Genomic DNA, 27,533 nt, shown 5'->3' with positions numbered 1-27,533 from the left:
CGATCTGTAGACCAGGCTGGCCTCGAACTCACAGAGATCCACCTGACTCTGCCTCAGGAGTGCTGGGATTAAAGGTGTGTGCCACAACCGCCCGGCTGTTTTGTTTTTGTTAAGACAGTGTTTCTCTGTGTAGCCCTGGATGTCCTGGACTTCACTCTGTAGACCAGGCTGGCCTCAAACTCACAGATATCCACCTGCCTCTGCCTCCCCGAGTGCTAGGATTAAAGGTGTGTGCCACCAATGCCAGGCTAAGCTTGGATTTTAAATGTAAATAAAATGAAGAGTGCTGTTTGCTAACTTCAATGTTCACAATAGCACCATAGGTTAAAACCAAAGCAGAGACCAGCGATCTGGCATTTGGGAAAATGTAGAAAATGTTTCCTCATCAGCAAACAGACCCTTGCAAAAGCCAATCTGTACCTTCAAATTTTGTACTTAAAAACTCAAGCACATTATTTCCAAACATGGACAAACAGGTAAAATAAACATGTTTACAATAGAACATTTTAATGATCGAGTCCAGATAGTTCTATGCATACTTGTAAATATGCTATCTTCATAGACATCTCAGAATGGCCATCACTGAAATCTCAGTAAGGACAAGCATTTGAAACTGTGTCAAATCCAGTTCAAGTATAAATAAGGACATTAAGTTCCTATGCCTGCTGTGGTACCATCTGAGACCCAGACAAGGCTTTCTCTAGAACTAATTCTGGGCTATAACTAATGTGTCTCATGCAGGCCCTTTTCTTCCTCTGAGACAGGGTATTGCTATGCAACACAAGCCGGCCTCAGATTTACCATAATCCTGCCTCAGCCCCGTAGGAGCACAGGTACAGACCACCACACCTACACCTGGCTCTGGGAGTTTACATTTTATGGGAAAGCTAGGACTTCGATATGTGTGTGACCTTACTGTTTAACTTTCTTTATCTACAGTAAGGCAACTAATCTAAATAAAACAAGACAAAATAATATAGAAGGAAATACCTAATTTTCCCATCAGCTCTAAGACTGGGGAATAAACACCCCCACCCTGTATATTTCATTTAAGGTTTATGAGTGTGTGTGTGTGTCCTTATCCTGCCTGTGACATTCGCTGTTTTCAGAAATGGAAAGTGGGTGACTAGAGAGCAGTGACAGGCGAGTCACATCCTTCTGAATCCTCAACGCTGAAATCTTCACCTACTGAAAAATGCCTTTTATTATTCTTTTACTTGTAAAGTAATTTACGAGAACCATTTACCTACTTACACTATCACAGCAGAAAAGCAACTGTAAAACAGCAGCGATGTGCAAGCTTACCAAGTGCCTTTAATAATGACATGCTTTTTTTGGATAGGCTAGTATTGAAAGGCTGATTAAACACAATGGCATATATTATTCAAGAATATGAATAAAATTATAAATACCTGAAATTATGTTGACATAAGCGTCTGACCTTTTAGCCTTTGGAATTCATTCAAAATTTGGTACACTCAAATGTTAAAGAGCCTCACTTTACAATCTACTTTCAGAAACAAAGATATTTTGAATTTTCAGGGATACATACACTTTAAAGAAGCCATTATCTAGTACTTTATTGAGCAAAGGACCAATGACATTCAGAGAGAATAAAAACTAGAAACTTTAAAACAAATAATATCCCTATTATTTGTAATGATATTTGCCGGGCGGTGGTGACGCACGCCCTTAATTCCAGCACTCAGGAGGCAGAGGCAGAGGCAGGAGGATCTCTGTGAGTTTAAGACCAGTCTGGTCTACAGAGCAAGATCCAGGACAGGCACCAAAACTACACTGAGAAACCCTGTCTCAAAACCAACCAAACAAAAAAGAAGTAATGATGTTCATAAAAGTTTATAAACTTAAAACAATTATAAAAAGTTAATATAAGGAATTAGCTCATTATTCTAATAGCTATGGAATCTTTCATAAACTGACATTGAGAAGAACCTTAGCACAGGAGTAGCTCTAGGGTCCACAGGCAGCACGTAAACAGATGTGTAGTAGCGCTGTGACTGAATACAGCAGCCTTTAAGGACTGAAGTTTGTAGTATTTCAACTCAAAGTACTGAAGATTGCTTCCTATTTTCCAGAGAAGAATAAAAAACAAGCTGTCATCACCTCAATGTCCCACGGGTACAAGGCGAGGCTTACTAGCAAAAATAAAACTATAGCCACTATCCCTTGAGTATAGAAATCTCAAATAAAATGTTAGCAAGTCTAACCCAGTAACAAGCTTAGGAAACTATAACCAAATGTGACTTCTTCCAAGAAGGCAAAGGTGGTTTAACACGAGAAAATGAGACTTTAGTAAAATGGGGCAGGGGAACCTCAACAAGGTTGCTCAATAGAATCCAAAGGTATTTAACAATATCCAACATCCTTTCTAAGAAAGATGGAAATTATTCAACAAGAAAAAAGGAATTATGAAAACCTCACAGTTAATATTATACTCAGTGGGGAAAAAGAGAAAGCTTTTCCCCTAACAACAAAAAACAAGGGTTAAAAGGCATTCAAGTTGGGAAGGAAGAAAGATTTTTTGCATGATAGTATATGTGGAAATCACCCCCAAAAAAACTACAAGAAAGCTAGACGCTATTCAGAAAGTACAATCCAAAATGTCAAAAAGTCACAAGCATTTACACCATGACTTTTACGTTTATTCTTCTGAAAATAAACTACATGACACAATGGGGAAGTGACAGAGCCAGGAGGTTCTCTGTGAGTTCTACAGAGCAAGTTCCAGGACTGGCACTGAAACCACAAAGAGAAACCCTGTCTCGAAAAACCAAACACACACACACACACACACACACACACACACACACACACACAACACACACACACACACACAGTGGGGGGGGGTCTAAACAAGGTGAGATAGTTAAACATTCTGTGTTAAAGTTGACTCAACAACACAACATCTTGCTCCTAGCCTTTGCAGATGACATCAATAAGCCAATGATTTCCAGTGTACACAGTAGTTGATTTACTATTGAAGTAGTTTTTATGCAAAAGGCCAGTAACTACTTACTGTTGCAAAATTTCTCCTACTACTTTGTCTCTGGAAGATGCTAAAGACAATGTGTACAAAATAGAAGATGAAATGCAGGCAAAACCTTATAAACCAGTTCATTTAATCCCATATTTCTTGATACAAGGTTTATAGAAAATTTTCCTAAGAGATTGTCTGAAGCAATAAATACTTGTAAGTATTTCAAAAATTTAAAACAAATTATTTAACATGCCCTCTATACTAGTGTCCTGACAGAAAAAGCAAAATATCATTTATTTTTGATTAATTTATTTACACTCATTTAGACTTTTATTTATTTATTTATTTTTTAAAGATTTATTTATTTATTATGTATACAGCATGTTTGCTGCAGCAGAAGAGGCGCAATCTCACTACAGATGGTTGTGACCCATGTGGTTCTGGAATTGAACTCAGAACCTCTGAAGAGCAGTCAGTGCTCTTAACTGCTGAGCCATCTCTCCAGCCCGTAGACTTTTATTTTTAACATAAAATGTCCCACTAAAACAAAACTGCTAATGCAAAAACTCAAGAAAATAAAGGGAGTTTTCAAAACAAACCCTCAAACACCGATGTTGGGATTATTGAATCAGGAATAAAAAAACAAAAACAATCAAAAAGAAAAAAAAAATCACTGTAAACTATATTGAGCTGAGATGTAGCAGCACATGCCCATAGTCCTAGCACTTTGGAGATAGATCTAGACAGGAGCATTTTAAATTCAAGGCCAGCATGAGCTTATGAGCTACAATGAGACCCTGCCTCAGAAAAGCATAAAGTTAAAGCATCTAACCAAAGAGATAGTCCATGTATAAAAAGAAGGAATTCAGCACTGAGTATGAGTGTGTGTATTTATGTCTGTGCAGTAGAATGCCCAAAAGCAAATGACATCGAGTAACAATGAACACACCTCATGTCTACTTTGAAGTTCTGTATAGCATTCCATATAACAAGGAACCAAATCCTCGGAGAAATAGCCACACCCTCACAGGAAACTACAACATGGGTCCTAAATACTTTATATTTTTCACAAATGGACTGGACTGGACCCTCTGCACGGGAGGCAGTTGTATAGCGGGGCCTCTGGTAGTGAGAGGAGGATCTACCCCTGGTGCATGAACTGGCTTTCTGGATCCCATTACCTATGATCGGACACCTTGCTCATCCTTGATGCAGGGGGGAGGGGCTTGGCCCTGCCTCAACTGAATGTACCAGTCTTTGCTGTTCCCCCATGGGAGGACTTACCCTTTAGGAGGAGGGGGTGGGGGGTAGGTCACGGTGGGGAAAGGTGGGGGTGGGGGGAGCAAGAGGAAGGATGAGAAGGGGATCTGTGGCTGGTATATAAAATGAATAAAAATTTTTTTAATAAAGAATAAAAAGATGCATCTTTGTAATTTTAAAAAAGAAAAATCCCCAAAGGATAAAGGAATTTGAACAATAAAATTAAAACAACAATAACAGATTATAGTTTACTGAATACAATACTCATTGAATAAATATATGCAGAGGAGAGAGAAGTGTCTTCTTTTTAGTGGAAAGCAGTCTGCAACTGTGAAGGTTAGAAAGACCATCACTTCACAGACTGCTTCACATAAGAACCACCAGTGCACTGGATTCTAGAATGGACTGGAAATGTTATAAGGAGACTACCAGGGCAATTATGAAATCTGAGTATATACTATTAGGCTCCATAACTGTGTTCAAGGGTCAATTTCCTGAATCTGGTAACTGAAAGGGAACAGACTTAAGAATAAACTCTACACCTGTGTGGTGGCACACACTTTTAATCCCAGACTCAGGAGCAGATGCAGATGAATCTCAGTGATCCAGGTCAGCCAAAAGTTCTAGGCCACCCAGGGCTACACAGTGAGACCCTGAAGACTAAAACTGTGAATTTTTAAGCAGTAAGAAAACACGGCAAGTACTAACTGAAGTCTCAAATGGATTCACAATAATTTTGAGAGTATGGTTTTAGACATCCATGTCCTGGAAGATGGAGGAAAAGAGAAGGTGGGAATGATACAGCGATGATGTAAAATGCCAAAACTTGATGAATTTTGGAAAAGAGTATATGGAAGGCGGTTGTACAATTCATGAACCATAATTTATTCCAAAATTAAAAGTTCAAAGAAAGAAAGAAGAAACACGGGTACTGACATTCCTCAAAGGATATATCAAACTGAGGAGTTCTGAACACAGGGACCTAAGAATCTCAGGGTCTGAGGACAAAATTCACTGGACTTATGAGCATGAGGAGAATTAGATTTTACTCTGTTATTTTTTTTAAATGGTTTACTTTAAATTATATGTATATGTTTGTGTCTGTGTGTGGAGATGAGCATGTGACACCCACAGGGTCCAGAGAGGGCATCGATTAGATCCTTCGGAGCTGGAATTACAGGTGATTGTGAGCTGCCTGATAATGTTCAGCTGGAAACTCAACTTGAGTCCTCTATAAGAGCATTAAGTACACGTTCTAACTGCTGAACCATCTCTCCAGCCCCAACAGATTCTAACTGCAATAATCATTAATTGATATTTGTCCTCAATTACAAAATGCAGGCAATGAGCAATAGTAGGTGTAGGAATATCTGTGACTTTATCACCAATAGGAATCACATTTTTATCAAAATAATGTACAAGCTATTTAGCATTTTCATAATATAGTACTTATACCCACTGCCAGGTGTATCTTAATCAATACATTATAAAAAGTATGTAACAACACAGTGTTTGCTTTAATTAATATACATTATTTACTTTGTTTATATGACTGTCTGTCTGTCTCTGTGTGTATGTGTGTGTGTGTGTTGCACTAAAAATTTATACTGTCTTCCTCAGTTGCTTCCCACCTTATTTTGGAGACAGGACAGGGTCTCCCAGCTCAGAGTCTATAAAGAGCCTGCACAGGCCCTCATGTAGTGTACATGCACCACCCCACCCCTCCACAAGTTTGCTTTTTAAAGACTTCAGTAACTTTGCTTCAAAATAACTGGTTCTTTGTAGCCCTATGCATTTATTTATTTACAAATGTTAGTCTGAAAATCAGACCCTGAGCTTCAGAATACCCAAAGGTTCTACGTTCAAAAAGGTTAATGACTTCTCTATGGGACAGATCCCTCACTGAGATAAAGTAAAATCTATCACTATTGCTTTGTTATTAAAAAAAAAAAAAAAAAAAACTTATAAAGCAGTGTGTATTATGGACTATGAATATTTGTTCTAATTTTAGTTTCAAATTTCTCGTAATTACTAGAGCAATGTTACTGAACATAAAAACTCCAACCTCACACAACTGAAACATCCAGGAACAAATAGATCTCTCACACACACGCAAAAAACATGCAGGCCCAGAGTGGCTATGAAAATGAATCACAATGAAATGTTGTAGCTAAGTGCTTATACGCCTTAAAGAAAGGGGTTAGAAGTGCAGTAGTATTTACCATCTCTCTTTTGGAAAGTTTTTTATAATTTCTTTTATGATTGGCTTATAGCAGGCATCCCTTTCTGTTTTCCCAGTTTCACTCCAATCTCTTACAAACTGTTTCAATGTAGACTTTAATTTATCCATGTCAAATGTAGATGCTGGCATAATCTTTCCATTGCCCTGTTTAAAAGGAAGGGGGGAAAAAGAATTATTTTCTGAGCATCAATTTTGAATATGGTTAAATGCATCTACTAAGATATAGGTGAGTCAGTGGATAATTATTAGCCTCTCAAGGGACTGAAGAGCAGCTTGAGACCCTACATGAAAAAAGTTTGGTGCTCTCTTGGGACTGGAGAGATGGCTCAGAGGTTAAGAGCACTGACTGCTCTTACAGAGGTCCTGAGTTCAATTCCCAGCACCCACATGGTGGCTCACAACCATCTATAATGAGATCTGGTGTTCTCTTCTGGCCTGCAGGCACCCATGTAAGCAGAACACCATACATAATAAACAAATAAATCTTTAAAAAAAAAAAAAAAAAAAAGTTTGGTGTTCTCACTTCTACCCTCAATAGCGGAAGATCCACTAATCATAAAACGACCACAAAGTGAAGCAGTTCTTCCTCGGGAAAGGACCAGCACTGAACTGCTTATGGAGACAGAACATTCCACCCTCCAAGAAAGGGAAGAAAACACCTCCAGCTCATTCATGGGCAGCAGGGATGGCTCACACTAGACTGGCCAAATTGTATCTACCATGGGATACAAAGAGACTTCAGTTTCTATTACTGCCAGTCACATGAGATTTAAGTGAAAATATTTTTATTTTAAAGTGGAAGATGAATATCAACAAATAGAAGATACTGAAAAGGCAACAATGGAAATTAACTTAATATAGCTAGTAAAGTCTTAAGGAATTTAAGTCTCTTATATACTCTAACATGCAAAACACCATGTGAAAGCATCAACAATTATCTAGGTGCTTAAAAAAACAGTGACCAAATGCTATCTCTAGCATACTGTTCCTCTAGCTTCATCACATGAAAACATCCTCTCAGTAAAGTGGATGACCTGCAAGACCTGGACATACAGATGGTTACCCTAAAATGAAAAGAGACAGAACAAGGTTCACATACATCTTCTCCATATTCTTTATTTTCAAACATATGTATGCAATCATTCACAATGGTCAGCAGTATCTCCTGATTATGGTCAATGCATTTCCGGATCTTGTCCAAGTGGAGAGGAAACTGAGGAAGCAGTTTCTGCTGGTTATCTGGAAGTGATCGAAACTGTCTTTCTGTTCGGTTCACTCGTTCGTGCATACTGGTCCTAAATAAAACAGAAAAAGTATTTTATTTTCATAGCCAAAAAGAATTCTCTCACCAGAGGCCAACCTCATTTTAAGACTGTCATCCTATATAACTATTCCCTAGTTATGCGGGACACTGCTCTTATTTACTATCCTTTGATTTTTGAAGGATATAAACTTATAAAGTTTCTGTTAAAAAAAAAAAAAAAAAAAAAAAAACGCCAGCCTAGTCTACAGAGCGAGATCCAGGACAGGCACCAAAACTACACAGAGAAACCCTGTCTCAAAAAAAACAAAAAGTTTCTGTTTTCACTTCATGAGAAATACTTCTCAGAGCAATCAACAACAACAAAATGGTAAAAGCAGATATGTGCACTAAGAGGAAACATAAAGATTAATTTATAATTATTTTTAATAATTTCAATTTTCAAATTAAACATTTTGGGCAAAACTGGAGGATGGCTTATATTCCTATATTATGGAGTAGTAACATGTTGCTGTAAAAGTACATTAAAATGGTCTGGGTATATAGTTCAGTAACAAAGTACTTGCCCAGCATGCTTGAATCCTAGGTTGAATCTAGGTCAAATCCCCAGAATCAAAATAGTAATAATATAGAATAGAAAATATGTTTTGAATCTAAAAGCCAGTCAAGTTGAATTTTGAAAAATATAAAGCATACAATATGAAAGTATTAAGCAAATGAGTTTCAAATGCAATATTCATAATTTGCATTCCAAAGGTTTCCTAAGCTGAATGGTTACTTCAGAGATTGCTTATTCAGCAGAGTCTCATTTTTAGAAGCTAAATACATACTCACAGCTAAGTGTCATTTTACATCAACCAAACTGGCAAAAATCTAGAAATCCAACTAGATCAAATGTTGGTGAAATTGTGGAAAAACCAGAACATTTATACACTAATAGTGAATGCAGAATTGAGTACAACCACTTTACAAAATAACATCCTTAGTAAAGCGTAACGTTTTATCTGCCCTATGATTTAGAAATTATACTCCTACACATAGTCAAGAAACAAGCCATCTTCACCACAATGCTGTCAAATAACACATGTAAAACCCCACAAACCACAGAAAGCCCATTATCAGTGGTCAGGATGCAGAAATTATAGTTATACAGTGGAATGGCGGGAAATGAACAAAGTACAGCTACAACTATAATACAGACAAAAATCAAGAACATAAATATTTGTTGAAACAGCAAATTAAAGAACACATGCTATACAACTCCATTTTATATAACATTAAACAACACACTGTTTAGGAACCGAGCAAGCATGCAAGGAAAAGAAGTTTCAGGAACACCCTCTCTAAGGAAAAGAATGGGACTAAGACAGAGATAAAGTGTGTGAGTGTGTGTGTGTGTGTGTGTGTGTGTTTGTGTGTGTGTGTGTGTGTGTGTGGCAGACTATAAAAACTATTTACAAATAAAACAAGTACTTCTGTAAAATAAACATGTAAATACTTTCTGTGAAGAGTAATGAAGCACCGAAAGAAGCTCTAGCTGCACACACAGGCCACAGTCAAGTTTCTAAAAGCATGTATGGCACTCGGGTAGGGATCCCGGCCCTGAGGATGATGTAAGAGGCCACCTGGGCAGTGGTTGCACTGACAATGGCTTTTTTTTACACTGGGGACAGTATGACTGTCCTCAAGTCTGTTACTACTATGTGATCCTTTTACACCCAAAGTGTCTTGATGAAACAAGGTAAAAATAACAATCATGGAAGTATCATTTATTGAAATTTTGTAACTGCCCAGCAGGCACATAACATGGACTGGTTAGAATAAATCTCCACAAAATCCACAAGGTAGGCATCATTTATAGTCCTCTGTTCATTCAATTAGCCTTCACTGGATATGAAAACTTAGTGAATATAATAAGCATTTGTTGTGATTTGAATATGAAGCTCTTTTCCTTAAAAAAGAGAAAACTATGTTCCTAATTAGTAGCACTTTCTGGGGGAGGTACTAGAAACTCTAAGAGGTAGCTGGAGGTGACAGGTCACAGGGGCAAGGGGACACACACTTTTGGGCATCTTGTCCAGAGCCTTATTCTTTCTGCTTGCTGGCTGTCAGATCAGCTGCTCTGCTCAGTCATCTTTCCACACAGCCAGGTGAAACCTGTGCATCTAAACACATTTGCCCTCCCTCAAGTTGGTTACACTGGGGTTTATCACAGTGACAAAGTCTGACTAATACAGCATGCAAAACATAGCAGGCATACTTACTTTCTTCATATTAACAAATCCACAGTAGAAATACCACCCTCCCCTGCAAAACGTAGAAAAGTAAAACTGCTCAGGGGAAGAGAAATAGCAATCCCTCTTCTAGAAGGAACTACTTCTAACCTTTCACATATTACCCATCTTGTAGCTGTTTAAGACAAATTCATTCATGACTGAATTCACAAATTCTAGTTACATGCATTTATGGAATATAAAGTGATATTTACCCCTACATTTTCACCCCTCCACTCCCATCTGGTGGTTGACTACCATTCTGTTCTATCTGTGACTGTTTTGATTCCACACATAACATGAGGTATCTACCTTTCTGTGCCTGGCTTGCTTCCCCCCCCCCCCCCCCCCCGATTTTTTGAGACAGGGTTTCTCTGTGTAGCTTTGGAGCCTGTCCTGGAACTTATTCCATAGACCAGGCTGGCCTTGAACTCACAGAGATCCATCTACCTCTGCCTCCCAAGTGCTGGGATTAAAGGAGTGCGCCACCCCCGCCTGGCGACTGGCTTGCTTTCATGTAACAGCTACTCAAAATGTAACAGCAGACTTCTTGGAAATGGCTAGGAATGTACATCAGGACAGACCCATGTCCTGCTGAGTTGGCATCTGCCTTTTAGCTAAGACTCACATACGATTCAGACACACCTCAAAGTTTAAGAAGCATTTGTAATTCTTTGCCCTTACAGGAAGTATTTTTGTCAGGTTGGATATATGTTCTCAAATATAAAATGACTGTTTAACATTCATTCTACTTTATGCAACCAAAATTTACTAAACTATTTCTTAACTTCTGGGCATTGAGTAATGAACATTTTTGTGTTCTCAACTGTCTGTATTTACTATGGTTTGCAAGTAGCCACAAAAAAATGCACATTAAAATTTAATCCTCATTGTGAGGTATAAAGTGGTTGGAAATGTAAGCCAACTACGGTATCTGAAGGTAGGACTTCTGGGAAATAATTAAATGGTACCCGAAGGGTAGCACCCTAATCTGACGGGAGTGTGGCTTTAGAAGAAAAAGAAAGGAGACCCTGAGGATGCCCAGTTCCTTCTACCATGTGATGTCCTATACTGCCTCAAGGATCTATGGATTCTCCACTAGCAAGAAGGACTTCATCAAATGTGATTCATACCCTTGAACTTCCCACCCTTTTTAGTTTTTAATCCTTACAAGTAAATTGCTTAACTTGGGAGATTCACTTATGGCAATAGATTGTTGGGGGGGGGGGTATAAATTTCCCAAAGCAGTATTATCAGCTCTGAAGGGATAAGTACAAAATGATGTGGTGGTATTGTGTTCCCCAAAATATAGGGTCAGAGACAGAACAGCCACTAGATACAAAGACTAGAAAATGGTGGCACTCACACCTTTAATCCTAGCATTCCAGAGGTAGAAATCCCTCTGGATCCGTGAGTTCAAGGCCACATTAGAAACAGCCAGGCATGGTGACACACACCTTTAATCCCAAGAAGTGAGCCTTTAATCCCAGGGAGTGATGGCAGAAAGCAAAAAGACATATAAGGCGTGAAGACCAGAAACTAGAAGCATTTGGCTGGTTAAGCTATTAGGCCTTGAGCAGCACAGTTCAGCTGAGATTCATTCTTGATGAGGACTCAGAGGCTTCCAATCTGAGGAAACAGGACCAGCTGAGGAACTGGTGAGGTGAGGTAGCTGTGGCTTGTTCTGCTTCTCTAATCTTCCAGCATTCACCCCAATACCTGGCTCAGGTTTGATTTTATTAATAAGACTCTTTAAGATTCATGCTACAAAATGATGTTCAGAAAGATATTTTTTTTTATCACTATCTATATAGTTCTAAAGTTGCCTTAGCATAAAGTCAGGCAAATAGCAGTGTGGCAACAATTTAAAATTCACTGTGAGCAGCTCAAACTTTCTTCCTAGTATTCCTAGGCAATGGCTGTCCCGTCATCTTACACCACACCTCAAAACCCACAACCAAAAACACCAAACTAGTTTTGGTAGCACGTGTCCCCTTTCTTAAAAGCTAACACTCAAATAAGGTTATCATCTCCAAATGACTTTTCTCAGCCCCACAGAGCACAGGCCCCATTATGGCTAAAGAGTACTGAAGGGCTCGCTACTGAGGAATATTGCTGCTAGATGCATGCTATCTCCCCCTAAGGTCTCCCCAACCCTCCCCTGCCCTGTTAGTAATTCTTCTAGGTACAACTTCCATCTTTGCCACTTCCAAATCTCCACATTTCAATAAGAACAACGATAAAAACCAATGCTAGGCATGCTGTTGCTTTTGGTTTTTCATAGACTATATATCACCTTGGCAGCAGGGAGGTGAGCTATATTTACTTATTAGTTATTAGTAAGCTGTGTTTACTCAGACAGCTCAGGAAACTGCACAGAGCTGGATGAAAAGAAGCACATTCCTTAACCCCAGTGATCTAGCTGTCTTCAGAGCTGCCAAAAACAAGACACTTTGGGAAATGCTTAATGGGTTTGGGCTGAGGGTGTGTAGCTTCATGAGGTACAGCCTATGTTTATGTACAAACCCTAGAAATGCCCTCACACACACAAAATTAGAAAAAGAAACAAACAAACAAAAGAAAACATGGGGGGGGGTATTTTGCCAGAGCTGAAAGCAGTCTGATCCTATGATGCTACAACTGGGGTAACTTAGCTCTCATGGAAACTATTAAGGCCCACTAGCTATTTGGTCATTTTGTAGCCTCCTAGAGCAGCCATCCAAGCCCCTTGGTTCACATACTGCTCATGTGTGCAAAATTGAACATCTGTAAAGACCTCATTGGCCAAATGTAGAAACTTTAATGGCACTCTGCTTTTAAAGAATGTCTTCAAACACCAGATTCTTTGGTATACTCAGGAGCTAAAGGGCATTTCTTGCCCTGTGACCTTTAATCTAAGTTTTCTATTCACTATAACAGTGGTAAAAGCAAGCCCTCCAAAATGTGCTAGGAGTCTAGAACAGGACTGGCTTTCAGAACTGTCTGATGAAGAAAAGACTCCTACCCATACACTCTAATATGGTACACTAGCAACAGGTAGTGGAGCACTTGATATTATGGCTAGTGAGACCGAGCAACTCAATTCTAACTTTTTTTCCCCCCTTGATTTTTTGAGACAGGCTTTCTCTGTGTAACAGTCCTGGCTGTCCTAGAATTCACTATGTAGCCCAGGCTGGCCTCGAACTCACTGAGATCCGCCTGCCTCTGCTTCCCAAGTGTTCGGATTAAGGATGTGCACCACCACCGCCCAGCTCAATTCTAACTTTTAATTAATTAAGCACTTGGGAGGCAGAGGTAGATGGATCTCTGTGAGTTCAAGGCCAGCCTGGTCTAAAATTTAATTAATTCTAACATAAATTAATTAATTTATGTTTATATCTATCAGATGTGAGTAGTGGTTGCAATATAGACACTCCAAGGCCAGACTGTCAAAAAATGCTGGAAAGCAACACAATGCTGGCTTATTACCCCACACCTCTAAGTGGCATTTTAAAAACCATACACTTATGCTACACTACTTTTCCAGAGATTTGAAGTGTTTCACACAGACAGTACATACAAATAAGGAAAAACTTTAAGCCGGGCAGTGGTGACTCACACCTATAATTCCAGCACTCGGGAGGTAGAGGCAGGGGGATCTCTGTGAGTTCCAGGCCAGCCTGGTCTACAGAGCAAAATCCAGGACAGGCACCAAAACTACACAGAGAAACCCTGTGTGTGTGTGTGGGGGGGGACTTTAATGAAAATTCCCCCAATCCCACATTCAACTGCTAAAGAGAGATGAAAGCGTGGGGAACCATGTTACAACTAGAAGATGCACACAGCATTCTTTTCTACATTGCAGCACTCATTCCAGGTCAAAGGTCCTCTCTCCCTCAGGCTAAGGACCCCTCCAATACCTAGTAATAAGCACCAATTCTTGGCTCCAATATATTGAAACTGAATACAATTACATAAGTTTAACTGAGTCCACTATATGCCCAGGTGTTTCCCAAACTCTCTACATTTTTCAATAGTAAAACGTGTCACTATAACAATGTAACCGCCTCCTTCTCAGTTTAATTAGTAAATTATTTCATCAAAATCTTTGATCCAAGAAACAAGTCTGTCCTGAGTCTAGAAGTGTAGCTAAGCAGTAGTGCTCCCAATGGGAAAGCTTGAGACCTTGGGTTTCAGGCTCCTGTCACACCTGCCACAATGTAACCATCAGCTCCTACTCAATTCAAACAAGCAACAAAGTAATGTGACCACTGGCCAAAACTGGTGAGGGCTGCATAGGAGTTTTTTTTTTTTTTTTTTTTTTTTTTTTTTTTGCTACAATGTTTTATTCGTTAAAAATAGAGCTTCAACAGTATTGCCAAGGGCTGTGACATAAAAATAAGACTCACTCCCTGCCCTTGAAGGGGGTCACAGCTGGGCAAAGAATTACATATATAAATAACTATAATACTAGTAGCACGAGGGTCCCATCTACGATGGTTTGACCTGGACAAGGGGTCATGTCTGTCTCTGTGGTTCCAACTACAGGTTCAGAATATTGCTACCAAGGGACTCTATCACTTATCCGAATAAATGTATTCTCTTTCCCGGAAAACCCAAGTGCACAAAAACCCATTCAGACCTGCATTTACACACTCTGATTAGGCTATCTAAACACCTATCTAGACGAAGCATTAAAGTTAGGAAGTTGAATTACGAATGGGGAGCACACTTAAGGGTCCTCCAACCATGCCTAGCCCACGAAAGGAATTCCACACTTACTCACAGACTACGAGACCATAGAGCCGGCTCCGGTGCCTGCTCTCTTTCCCTTACCAAGCGGCACATTTTGGGATTCCGGGACCACTTCTCCCCTTCCCCATCCGGTGAGAGCCGCTCGGCAGCACCGTTCAGTTCTCTACAGAAAGTGCACGCTCTTCCCGGCGGCTCCGGGGAAAGTGGGGAGCCGTGCCCTAGGACTGCGCGCAGGTGACCGTGAGCTCCGCGAAGCCGCCACGAGGCTGGCTGCGGGCGGGCGGGCTGAGGGCGCGCCTTACCCGTAGTAGCGGAACGCGTTGATGACCTTCCAGAAGTGCTCGCGCTCCAGCCGCTCCTCGTCCTCGGCGGTGGCGCGCGCGGGGGCCCCGGCAGGCGCGGGCGAGCCCAAACGCCCGGCGGAGAACTGCACCTCCACCTCCTCGCCGCGCCCGCCGTCCTGGGCCGGCGGAGACGCGGGCGGAGCGCGCCGCCGTCGCTGCATCGCCGCCGCGGCCCACGGTCTGACCCGCCTGCGTCTCCCCGCGCCCGAGTGCGTGGCGGCGGACGGCCGGGCCTCCTCTAGACGGCGCCCGCCGCGGCCACGGCCCCCGCTCGCGGCGCGCCCCGCCCCCGCCGCCCTCAGGCCTCCATTCGCGCTGCGCTCCGCCAGGGTTTCGGGGACTCGCGCACTCGGCGCGCACGCGCTGACAACGAGGCCAAGGCCGCGGCCGCCCGCGCTCATTCGCTGCCGGGCTTCCGCTACGACGCGCTGACGTACGGTGACGCTCGGAGGGCGGGGCTTAGGGCCAGGTGGAGGAGGAGCTCCTCGGTGGGGCGGGGCTTGGGCGGCGGGCACCTGTGAGGGGCGGGTGGGGGCTACGAGCCTGACTGGCTGGATGGAGTAGGGCGGACTCTGAGGCTGGAAGGGACCAGAAAGAGAAAGAAAAAGACTTCCTTAAGTTGATTTCGAATGTTTTAACTTCAGAAACTCAAAAAGGTCTTGCGATCCCCTTTTAAACTCAAGATGCTAGGAGGCACACACACATCTGTGGTTAGCGACCTATGACAAGTCCTAACCGCAGTCTGGTATAGAGGCGACCTTCTGTAATCTCGGCTACTTTGGAAGCCGAGGCCGCCTGTGTAGCACTATAACAAGACCCCGTCTCAGAACACGAAACATATACATATAAAAAGCCCTCATCGCTTTTCGATGGCTGCAGATGTTTGTGGAAACCATTAACAGTCCGGGATCCAGCAGGGACCCTTGGCCATCCTGGGTCTGATCGCTTCCTGTCTTTTGTTTAACTTTCCTTTATTTGCTTTCCGCTTCATTTCTCTCTGGACTCGGGATTAAAACAGCTGCCCCTACCTGCACTTAATGTTATTCTTAGAAAATAATTCTTTCTGGTGAATTAGGTACATCATATAACAAATCAGTTTTACAAAATAATAGTAAAAAGAAAATACTTTATTCAGAAGTTAAGCACGCTCAACAATCTCAAACTTTGTTGAAAAGATACATTGAAAAATAACTAGCTTCGTATTTTCATGATTTAATTGAAATGAAAGCAATGCTAAAAGTTTTATTTGTATGTTAAGCTTACAGTTTACATGAGAATTCTCTAAAATTTTAGTGTATTTTAAAATATTTGATTTTAGTTATATGTATGTGGGGTAGGCGTAATGCCAGATGTGCGAGAATGCTTACAGAGGCCAGAAGAGGCCTCTGAACTGCTCTGGAGCTCAAGTTACAAGCAAATGTGGTTTCTGGGAACCAAACTACCACCTCTGGGAGAACAGGAAGCACTATTAACTGCTGAGCCATCTCTCCACCCCCCTATTTTTTTTTTAATGAAAACATTACCTCTGTTGACAGTTTAGGATTACCAGAGACAATTCTCTAAAAATAGGGGAAACAAATTCCCAAACATGAAGTGTAAAATTTCAGTACATGAGCTGATACCCTTCACCTGCATCCTTTCCTTCTGCACTATCTTCCAGCCTTTTAACCCTTCTCTGGGGCAGTCGTATTATCTTGGGCTCCAGAAAGCTCTTCTTCCTCCATGCCCTCACCCACATACAAAGGCATGCTTGGCATATACCAGCTCAAACTTGTGATCTAGGAGAACCTGAGTCTTGCCCAGAATGCATACAGCTCACTGTATCTTGACTGGTCTCCACTAGGTCATGGTCATATGTAACCATAAGGAAGTGATGTGAGAACGGTGGCGCACGCCTTTAATCCCAGTCCCCAGGAGGCAGAGGCAAAAAGATCTCTGTGAGTTCAAGGCCAGCCTGGTGTACAGAGCCAGTTCCATAACAGTCAATGATACACAAAGAAACCCTATGTGGAAAAACTAAAAACAAACAAACAGAAGCCCTCAAAGATCCACCTGCTGCTGCCTCCTATGTGCTGGGATGACAGACCTGAGCCACCACACCCTGTCTTCAGTGTGTTTCTTAAGAGTAACACACTAAGGTATGGCTCCAACTCTAATGAAGAATGCAAAGAAGTACAAATACCATGTCTTTATCCCAGTCACCTTCTCCAGACACAATCCACCAATTCCTTGCTCCTTCTTCCAGATTTCTATCTAATTCCCATTTTTCTTAAACACTGGTGTTTGGAAATTATGTGTAACTCCTTATACTATTAGACATTGCTAATTCTGCATGTGTGTGCATGCACGAGCACACACACACACATACACAAATAACATATATCATAATATTGACATAGGCCAGAACGGCCTAATTGACACGGTCCAGAATGTCATTGGTAAAGACAATCACTTACCTACTTTTCAATATCCTGGGAAATATAGTGAACATTTTGAAATCCTTTATGTAAAGGATATCTACTCTCTGTTAAAATACAATTATAAGGCGTGAGGACCAGAAACTAGAAGCATTTGGCTAGTTAAGCTTTTAGGCTTTGGAGCAGCAGTTCAGCTGAGACCCATTTGGATGAGGACACAGAGGCTTCCAGTCTGAGGAAACAGAATCAGCTGAGGAACTGGAGGTGAGGTAGCTGTGGCTTGTTCTGCTTCTCTGATCTTCCAGCATTCACCCCAATAACTGGCTTTAGGTTTGATTTATTTAATAAGATCTTTTAAGATTCCTGCTACATACAATGTTTAAGGATCTGTGTTACTAAGGTGCTTGAGTGTAAAAAACAGCAGTAATTTGCACATAAGGAAACCTAGGGATCAGCATGGAGCCATACCAGCAACTTCCTGGCACTGTCTTACTTACCCGAGATGCATGCCTACATATTGTCAGTCCTCCTTATGACTCTGAATGTACTTAGATTAGAACATGATATAATCTAACATTTACCATTTACATTTTTCAAACAGTTTCCTCCTATTTTATTATTTCAGTTTTGTGAAGGAGGTGCCATTACCTTCCCTTGACAGGTAAAGAAACAGATTCAGACGGATCCATTTTCCTGCCCTGGGCACATAAACCTCAAGTCTGAGATTTCTTCTCTTATTCCCTTTCTTTCTGTCTTTTTCATGACTGTGTTGATTGTTTCCTGTTTTTTACACTTTTGAGCTGAAGGCCACTAGGAGCTGCCGGAAGTAGGGTTTCTCCTTTTCATGTTGTCACTTAATTCTACAGCTAGTTTGAAAAGTTACTTCACTTGAATTATTTGTAGAATGGACACTATCTTTTTTAGTGTCGCTGGGATAAATGAATGAGCCAGATTGAGACAAGCTTGACCTATTATCTCAATAAATGTGTTTTCTTACCTCTTCTCAGAGCTTTTTAGAATACATCTTCAACTTTCTTTAAAAAAGACTTTTCTTTCCAGCTAAAGCAACCAGACTTATTTCCAGATGTTGAGTTCCCAGTAGTATCATCATTCATAAGAACCACAGGTAATGGAGGGCTGGAGAGATGGCTCAGTGGTTAAGAGTATTTTCTGCTCTTGCTGAGGACCTGAATTTAGTTCCCAGAACCCACATGGTGGCTTACAACAAGCTGAAAAAAAAATTTTTTCCCCTTAAGACTTCCTTGACCTAACTTGTTTGCAATGATTTTTCCACTATGAACATCTTCTCAAAACATGAAACCAACCATGGGGGCTGAGGGCTATGCAATGTTTCCATCAGAAGGTCATGTCCAGGAACAACAACAACCAAAAAAAACAAAAAAATGCACAGTCAAGGTCATGTCCAGGAACATCAACAACAACAACAAAATGCACAGTCAAGGTCATGTCCAGGAACAACAACAACAACAACAAAATGCACAGTCAAGGTCATGCCCAGGAACAACCGGAAAGCAGCTATGCTCCCTTCCTCCATTGTTCGACAGAGCTGTTCAGTAAGCATTTAAAGCGCCTTCATGTGTCTGTTGCTGAAGAGAATGTGGAGTGACAAGGCCTGCCTTCGATGTGTGATGTGTGATGGTTTCCAAACCCTGCACTACTGAGACAGAAAACCTGCATCTATTAGTTACATGAAGCAGATTCATTAGGTACAGATGGGCAGCAAGGGTCAGTGGAAGCCTGGAATTCATTATGAGCTGGTCCTGCCAAGGCTTCAGGGATGCTGGAGTCTCATTTGTGCATGTGTCATCTACATCACAGCTGAGAGCCATGGAAAGCAGACCACCTGGCTTTTATATCCTGGCCATATGACACACCGGGCTAAACTACTGAAGACCATCTTGTTTCTAGGGAGCAGGAACAGAGATGAGACTTATTTGAGGATGCTGACTTCCCAGAAGGCTCATTATTCATAAGAATGACAGGGAAGGATTGGAGAGATGGCTCGGTAGTTATGAGCATATTCTGCTCTTGCCGAGGACCTGAGTTTAGTTCCCAGAACCCATGGAGCTTACAACTGTCTGTAACCTCAGTTACACGGAATCCAATGACCTTGTCTGATCTCTGACACATATACACTCAGGCACATATACATAAAATATTTATTTTTAGAAAAGAAATACAATTAAGAAAGGGGTGGGACCTAGTCCGTCTAAGGCTGTGTGGAGAACTGTTCAGCAAAGGCTCTAGTAATTTCTTACAAAACCAAACACACACTTACCATGCAGCCCAGTGTTCATGTGCATAGATGCTCATCCTGGAAAATGAAAACACATGTGTTCACAAAAGCATGTGTAATGTCAGTACAATATGCTATATTTATTTAGACCTGTATGTAACAAATCTAAAGCCAGGAGCCAAAAAGAAGCCAAATGTTCTTCAGCAGATGAAAGCAAACATAATAAGTGGGTAAAGCACAAAGAAACTATTCTGAGTTGTTTTTCTTTCAAGACAATTTGCAGTAAACATACTGCACCCTGGGTGTTATGGTGTGTTCAGATTTCCTCTGATAAACAGCCTAGCCCTTTGTTTTGTTTTGGCTTTGGTTTTCTGGTTTGTTTTTTTTTTTGTTTGTTTGGTTTTTTTTTCTTTCATTCTGCCTCACTCAGATTTTTAGAATGTGTGGAACGAAGTCAGATTGTTTGCCAGAATATAACACAAATGGCCTTTAGCTCAATTCCCAATAGAATGTCTGTTCTTTTCTGAAACCTTATGAGCAGGCATGGTTATACATATTGCCCAGCATTCAGGAGGCTGAGATAGGAGAATGCTGATTTCAAGGCCAACTGGCACATGTTGCAAGATAGGGAATAAAAAAAAAAAAGGTTTTTTTCAGAGCTGAGGACCAAACCCAGAGCTTTGTGCTTGCTAGACAAGCACTCTACAACTGCGTTAAATTCCCAACCCCTCAAAAATAAAAATCTTCAATATAACATACTGTATGTTGCATTTATGTTTTTGAATGACAAAGTGGCACAGCTGGTAAACATATTAAGAGTGGTCCATGGTTGTGAGTATGAAGGACTAAGAGCAGGGGATGTAGCTAAGATAGGCAGCTCAAGTGTGCCTTTTGGTGGACTCTGTGTGCTGTCTTTGACTTGCAGCTAGCTGGCTTTGCACATAGTTCTTCATTTTAGTCATGGGCTCTATGCTGAGGATGTCATATTTTGGCCTTAAAATAATGAGAATACACTGTGGGACTGGGGATAGGTCTCCAGGAAATAATCATATGGACCTTAAGTAGATGATTATAGTCTTACAAGAAACCAGTACCCAGACACAACTGTGTACATACAAGCCATGGTGTCAAAGTGAAACAAAGAAAAGCAAGTGTGTCTAATCTTAGGAGTAGAACAACAGGATATGGGTGTCAATTATGTGTAAGTAGGGAAGAAAAGCAGGAAGATGGGAAGGTACACACTGTTGGGGGAAACTAGCACCAGGTAGAGTCATCTTCCTGCTGTTTCCTTTCCTTGGTTGCTCCTCAGAGGGGCAGATTCTTCTTCATTTTAGGAAACTGGACATCCAGTGTTCCAATCTGGAAAACTAGGATTTCTGTAGTTGAAGGCGTCACAGATGGAAATTATGTTCCCAGCAATAAATCAGCTATTTCCCTGTAGGGTTGGAACACATCACTGTTTTCCCAGCTGAGCAACAGAGAAAGTATTCCCTGGCAGTAGGATGAGGATCCATCCCTGGCGCATAAGCTGGCTTTCCGAAGCCCATTGCCTATGGTGGGACACCTTGCACAGCTTTGATGCAGGGAGGAAGGGCTTGGACCTGCCTCTACTGAATGTGCCAGGCTCTGGTGACTCCCATGGGAGGCCTTACCTTTTTGGAGGAAGGAATGGAGAGTGGGTTGTGAGGAGGGGGTAGGTAGGCTGGGGTGGGAGGGGCGGGAAGTGGGAAGAGAGGGGTGTCTGTGATTGGCATGCAAAATGAATAAAAAAAAATTCTTAATAAAATAAAAAAAAACTAAAACTAAAAAAAACAAAACAATACGAAAAAACAGAAAGTATCTAAGTATCTATAAGGAATTTTCTGAGCCAAACCTTACCTTGGTGCCTCAAGATACTGGTATGATTCGTGAACCTGGGGCTGATGGAAGTATTGTCTTTTCATCTCATGGCAGCTGCCAGGCTAATTCTGTTTCTCTCTCCTCCCTTCTCTCCCTTTCTCTTGGCACTAAGCTAATACACCCGATTAGCATTTGAGGCAGTTGTATCTGTTGTCATCTGCTTTTTCCATCCACACTTTGAAAGAACTCAACTTGAGAAAAGTTGAAAGAGTATGTAGCACGGAGTTCTCCTGACTTTCCACCTAGTGCCTTCTTTTATTGGTGTGCTGGGGTTATTTTGGCTTACAGTTCCAGCGAGGTGCTGTGCATCATGGCAGGAGGGGGAGGGGCAGATGGTCACACTGCAAGGAAGTCAGGAAGCAGAGAGTGAGCAGGAAGTGGAGCCCAGCTATAAAATGTAAAGGCCCACCTCCAATGTTCTACTTCCTCTAGCAAGGCTCCACCTATGGTTCCTCAACCTCCCAACAGAGCATCACCATCTGGGGACCGAGTTTTCAAGCACGTGAGCTTGTGGAAGGTACATTTCACATTCAAATCACAACATTTTGCCCATGGACCTTATAGCCTCATGACTATTTCATAATGCAAAATGAACTGTTCCAATTTCCAATGCCCCCACAGTCTTTAACATCCCCAACACTATTCAAAAGTCTAAAGTCTCTTCTGAGACTCAACAGTTTTTTAATTGTGATCCCTTATAATCAAGAAACACATTACATATGTCCAACATGCAATAGCAGTTTTCACCCAGTACCCTCTAATACTAACACAGAGCATGATCATAGCACAATTATCAAAACAAGAAACTTGTACACTAGAACTAAGCTACAAAGCTTATTTCCAGTCAAGCTATTTTCCCATTACGGTTCCAGTGTTCCAGAACCCAACTCAGGTCTGGCATTGTATATAGTTGTCATGTCTCTCTAGTGTTCTCCAGTCAGGGACAGGTCCCCAGCCTGTAGCTAGAGTTTTCCTGCCTGGCCCATAGTCAGGACAAATCTCTCTCACCTGCCAGTCCCACAGCTGCTCAGACCCAACCAAGTAAACACAGAGACTTATATTGCTTACAAACTGTATGGCCATGGCAGGCTTCTTGCTAACTGTTCTTATAGCTTAAATTAACCCATTTCCATAAATCTATACCTTGCCATGTGGCTCGTGGCTTACCAGCATCTTCACATGCTGCTTATCCTGGCGGCAGCTGGCAGTGACTCTGACTCAGCCTTCCACTTCCCTGAATTCTTCTCATCCTTGTCCCGCCTATACTTCCTCCTGCCTGACTACTGGCCAATCAGTGTTTTATTTACTAACTAATCAGAGCAACACGTTTGCCATACAGAACATCCCACAGCACCAGCCTTTCTTTTTCTTTAATGGTTATGACACTCTGGAAGAGGACTAGTCTATTTCATGGGATGCCAGTAGTTTGAGTTTATCGGAGGTCGTTTCAGGATTAGACCGAAGGTAACCATTTTCAGCAACTGCACTACAGAAGTGACAACCTTCCCAGTGAGGAGAGGAGAGGAGCGGTGTGTTGCCAGCAATCACAGGCTTCCAATCAAACAAGAAGCACAAAGCACCCTACAATGTAGTAACAAAAATCTTGCAGCTAGGACTGACCTTGCAGAAGATTACCAATGGAACTATTTGTTAAGAGGCTGCTGATACTGATTAGGTAAGGGATGAGATAAAGGATGGTTGCCTGGTAAAAGGCCAGAGGACAAGTGTGAAAGTTGGAATATGATGAGACTTTTAAGGTAAAAATACAAGGATTTGGTTGAGGTTCTGTTTGTGAAGAGACACAGGAACTGAAGAGAATTACTAGGGAATTGAGATATTAGATAGATTCCATTACCAACTGGCAGTCAGGATCTTTGCAATAAGATTAAAAACCAGTATTAGTGTGTTATAGTGTAACTGCTACATGAAGCTACTTGCCTGTTCACGGAAAAGATAAGAAAGAGAGGCAGAAAAAGATGCTCTGCCTTCTGCCAAGTTGTTTCCTAGCTTCAGTGTTGGACATTCAGTGTCTTTGGACCATGTGCGTGGGCTGACGAGGATCAGACAGAAGCGAAGCATGACACTATCTTCCTTGTTTTCTCTTCACACAAAGGAACCTTTACAGACACTTGGAAAATACTGTTGCACGGTTCTTGAAAGGATTTATCATGACCGAGTCATCAGTCAGCCTTCAGTCTAATCATGGCAGTATAGCATGGTGGAAGTAGTAAGTTGTCCCCATGGCCAATGACACATCCACAGCAAACACCTCCGTCTGTCATAGAACAATAAGGCCAAGACAGAAACTGAACAGCAAGGTAATCTTTCTTGGCTGTCTCTCTCTTAGAGAGGTAGAAGGGACACAGATTGGTTTCCTAGTGTGGGAAAACTCTGACTTAGCTTCTATCCTTGAAGGCTGGTCTTAACCCTCAGAAAGAAGTGTGGTGTATAATTACATGATAAATATCCACAGTCCCAGTTGAAGCAGAGGATTGTAACTGGCTGCATACTGTTATCAACTGTTGGGCTTTTGAACTGTATTAATGCACAACACCCATCCCCAGTGATCTGAATACTGTTCGTGTGTTCTTCAGAATTTCTTTGGCTGAGGGAGGCAGGAACTCAAAGCAGCTTCAGCTGGCAATCCGGAGTAGGTTGTGTTATTAGTTTGCTGCATGGCAAATTACCCAAAGCTTAGCAATCAAAACCCAGTCATCTTATAGAGTTGGGGTGGGGCTGGGATTTTAGGAGTGGGTATGTTGTTGATTCCACTTCATGGCCTCTTATTTTAAAACCAAGATATCATATGGGCTTCAGATTTGAAGATTTGGTTAGGGTTGGAGAGCCCACTGGCAAGATGACTCCGTCTTCTAGGTGGTGAACTAGCACTGGATCTTGACACATTTGTGGTCCTGCTATTTTGCCATACAGCCTTTTGTGCAGAATAGAGTGAATGATTTTCTCCAGAATGAGTAGTCCAAGAGAACAAGGCAGAAGCAGCTTGGTAGAATAGCTTGGGTGGGGTTAAGATTCCCTTGAGTAGTAGGAAAGATAGAACTCAATAGAATTCACTGAAAAGTTTTTTTGCACTCCGATAAGCCTCTCCACTGACACAGCAATCCAAATCAAAGCAAATCAGACAGAATTAGAAAAAGCCCTAGTTTAATGGGTAAAGCATTTCCAGGTGATTCTCCAGCAAAGAAGACTGGGAGGAGAGACCGGAAACCATGTGTCTGTTTTCTGGGATGCAGCTTAAATATCCTATGGGAGTGGTCTTGAGCATCTCTGGGAAAGGAGCTGTGTTTAGCAGGCTTTGAAGTGGCGGGTTTGGGGAAAGAGATGGGGGAGGGGATTTGAGGTGGATCTTCCACCAGAACATTCCAGACTCTTTGGGTATATGGATGCCAGGGTGCCAGGGGCTGAGGTGGAGCTTCCACCAGAACACTCACAGGTTGAATAATCTCTTACAAAGGCTGAGGACCACTCTCATATCATCTCACATCCTAGAGGAAATATACTGTTCACCCCATCCATTCAGTTTTTACAGAATGAAATGGATTAAAATGATATAAAGAGAAGCTTTGAAGGGGAAAGAATCATAATTTTAAAAACCCCAAGGGTTATAAGTGACTCACCTCTAGCCATAGTGACAGGCTTAGATCTGTCTAATAAACTTTTAACAGCTCTCGCATTTGCTGGGCCTCTTAGACTTTCCCAGATGATTTCATAACATGCTATTTGATCTTGAGGACAGTTTTAGGTCTGTAGGATGGAGTCAAGAGGGTTGGGATTGAAAGATGGATCTAATAATAGTGAACACTCACCAGGTGCCAGGCATTTGATGACACTTTATATCAACCCATAATCAATTTCGTCAGGCATAACAGGATGATTTCAATTTTGTGCTAAGTTCAGTTTCTTTAGGCTTGGAGAGGTAAATAGCACACGTGTGCTCAAGCTCCCAAGTTAAATGAAAACATAGGTTTATCTTTCTCTGTTCTATGCAATTTCTATTCATTTCCTCTATGCATTTCATTGAAAACATAATTTCCAGGCAGTACACATCATCTCTATTAGTGACTCCATCTCTTTAGTTACTCTTCTAACTTCTGATTTCATCTGAATATGAAGCAAATCATGGTTTCCAATTGCAGCAAGTAAACATTTCTTCTTCATGTGATTTGTGACTTACTGTAAGCACTAACAATAATCTGAGATAATCCTTCATAAATGTTAACTTTACTCTCAGGTGGCTTCTGTGGTATTACAACACAACCACAGAATCTTAAAAAAAACTTTTAATAGTGTACAAAATGGGTGGCTAAGGATGGTGCTGGCGTAATTGAAAGGTGGGTTCAGGAAGCTGGGTGTCTTAGTCACTGTTCTGTTGCTGTGAAGAGACACCATGACCAAGGGAACTCTTACGAAAGAAAGCATTTAATTGGGGGCTTGATTACAGTTTCAGAGACTTAGTCCATTAACATCACGGCAAAAAGCGTGGGAGCAGGCATGCGCAGTATGCCTGGCAGTAGCTGAGGGCTACTACTGGATCCTGGTTTGGAGGTGGTGGTGGGGGCGGAGGGAGAGTGGGGAGAGGAAAAGAAAGAGTGGAGGCAAGGGAAGAGGGAGAGACTGGGCCTGGCTTGGGCTTTTGCAATCTGAAAGCCCATCCCCAGAGACACATTTCCTCCACCAAGGCCACACCTGCTAATCCTACTAATCCTTTCATCCACTCCCAGGGTGACTAAGCATTCAAACACACGAACATATGGGGGCCATTCTTAGTCAAACCGCCACACTGAGCCACAGAGTTTGGGGACTGGCAGGGACTCATAAGACAGGATAGCATAGTGGTTAAGGCTGTCACTACTTGAGTCATAAAAGCTGGGTTCCCAATCTGTCTTCTATGAGTGCTGGAAGCATGACTTTGGGCAGTTAGTATACCATCTATAGTCTCATAATTATATGGTTGTTCAAACATGAAATAATGTATGTTACCTTTCGTATAGTTAAAAATATGAATTGTAGAATATAAAGCAAGCATGTCTAAAAGATTCATTTAAGAAATTAATAAGCTGGCAAGATAGTAAGGCTGGCTCAGAGAGAATTAGAGACAGTATTTGTGGTGTCTGTAAGCAAACTACTGGAATAATATCACTTCGATATAAATCTGGTCCCTGTATAGAGCAATAAGCTGAAGCTTTTAGGGTTGTCTCTACCAGAAAAATGATTTCCATCTCTGCCGGCCATATTAATTTTGCTTATCAGCTGTTTTCAAGTGGGGAGTGGTTTTGTCCCTAGGGGGCATTGGTAATGGGAAACATGTTGAAGTTACAACTTGGGGTGGGGGTGCAAAAGAAGACAACCATGTAAGAACTCTGCAGTGTGTACCACACCACCCAAAGAAGACTTCTCTAGACTCAAATGCCAGCAGGGTCGAGGAGAGGAAACCTGGTGGTGTTTGTACAAGTTAACATCTGCACTTACAAGATCTAAACCGTTCTATTCAGGAGAGAACTGGATAATCTTTGGTTGAGCCAGCTAACCCTGAAGGGGCAGGAAATCCCCACCTTCTCCTGTTTCCAGGCTTTAGAGGACAGTTCTTCACTCCTACCCTTCGTTTGGTGTTTTTGAGGCATAGAGGGTATCACTGCGTAATCCAGGCTTGCCTAGAACTGGCAGTTGTGCATCAGCCTTCTAAATGCTGGCATTACAAGCACTGCCAACCGTCAAAACAGAATTTTGTTTGCTTGGTTTTTATTTTATTTTTATTTTTTTTGTTGTTGAATTTTTAGTTTTCTCAGACTGACCTCAAACTCAGAGTGTAGCTGAGACTGGCCTTGAACTC

General features: G+C 41.6%; 1 protein-coding gene across 3 annotated transcripts in view; it reads right to left on the bottom strand.

Moving 5' to 3' along the window:
* Positions 1-15,511, bottom strand: part of Carnmt1 (carnosine N-methyltransferase 1) — a 32,826-nt gene extending 17,315 nt beyond the window's left edge. Inside the window, exons 1-3 of one of the 3 annotated variants that reach the window (XM_028874895.2) lie at positions 15,071-15,511; positions 7,600-7,795; positions 6,481-6,644 (exon numbers count right to left, since the gene is read on the bottom strand). In XM_028874895.2, coding sequence (XP_028730728.2) covers positions 6,481-6,644; positions 7,600-7,795; positions 15,071-15,273 — 563 coding nt within the window. In that variant the 5' untranslated portion in view covers positions 15,274-15,511. Of the gene's footprint in view, positions 1-6,480; positions 6,645-7,599; positions 7,796-14,795; positions 15,034-15,070 lie in introns of those variants that run through there. The other 2 variants (XM_037205229.1, XM_028874896.2) reach the window with 2 other exon arrangements.
* Between the last annotated feature and the right edge of the window lie 12,022 nt (positions 15,512-27,533).

The sequence above is a fragment of the Peromyscus leucopus genome, chromosome 1, assembly GCF_004664715.2.
Source record: "Peromyscus leucopus breed LL Stock chromosome 1, UCI_PerLeu_2.1, whole genome shotgun sequence".
Classification (NCBI taxonomy): domain Eukaryota; kingdom Metazoa; phylum Chordata; class Mammalia; order Rodentia; family Cricetidae; genus Peromyscus; species Peromyscus leucopus.
Note: the sequence above shows the minus strand (reverse complement) of the source record. Positions and strands in the feature narration are given on the sequence as shown.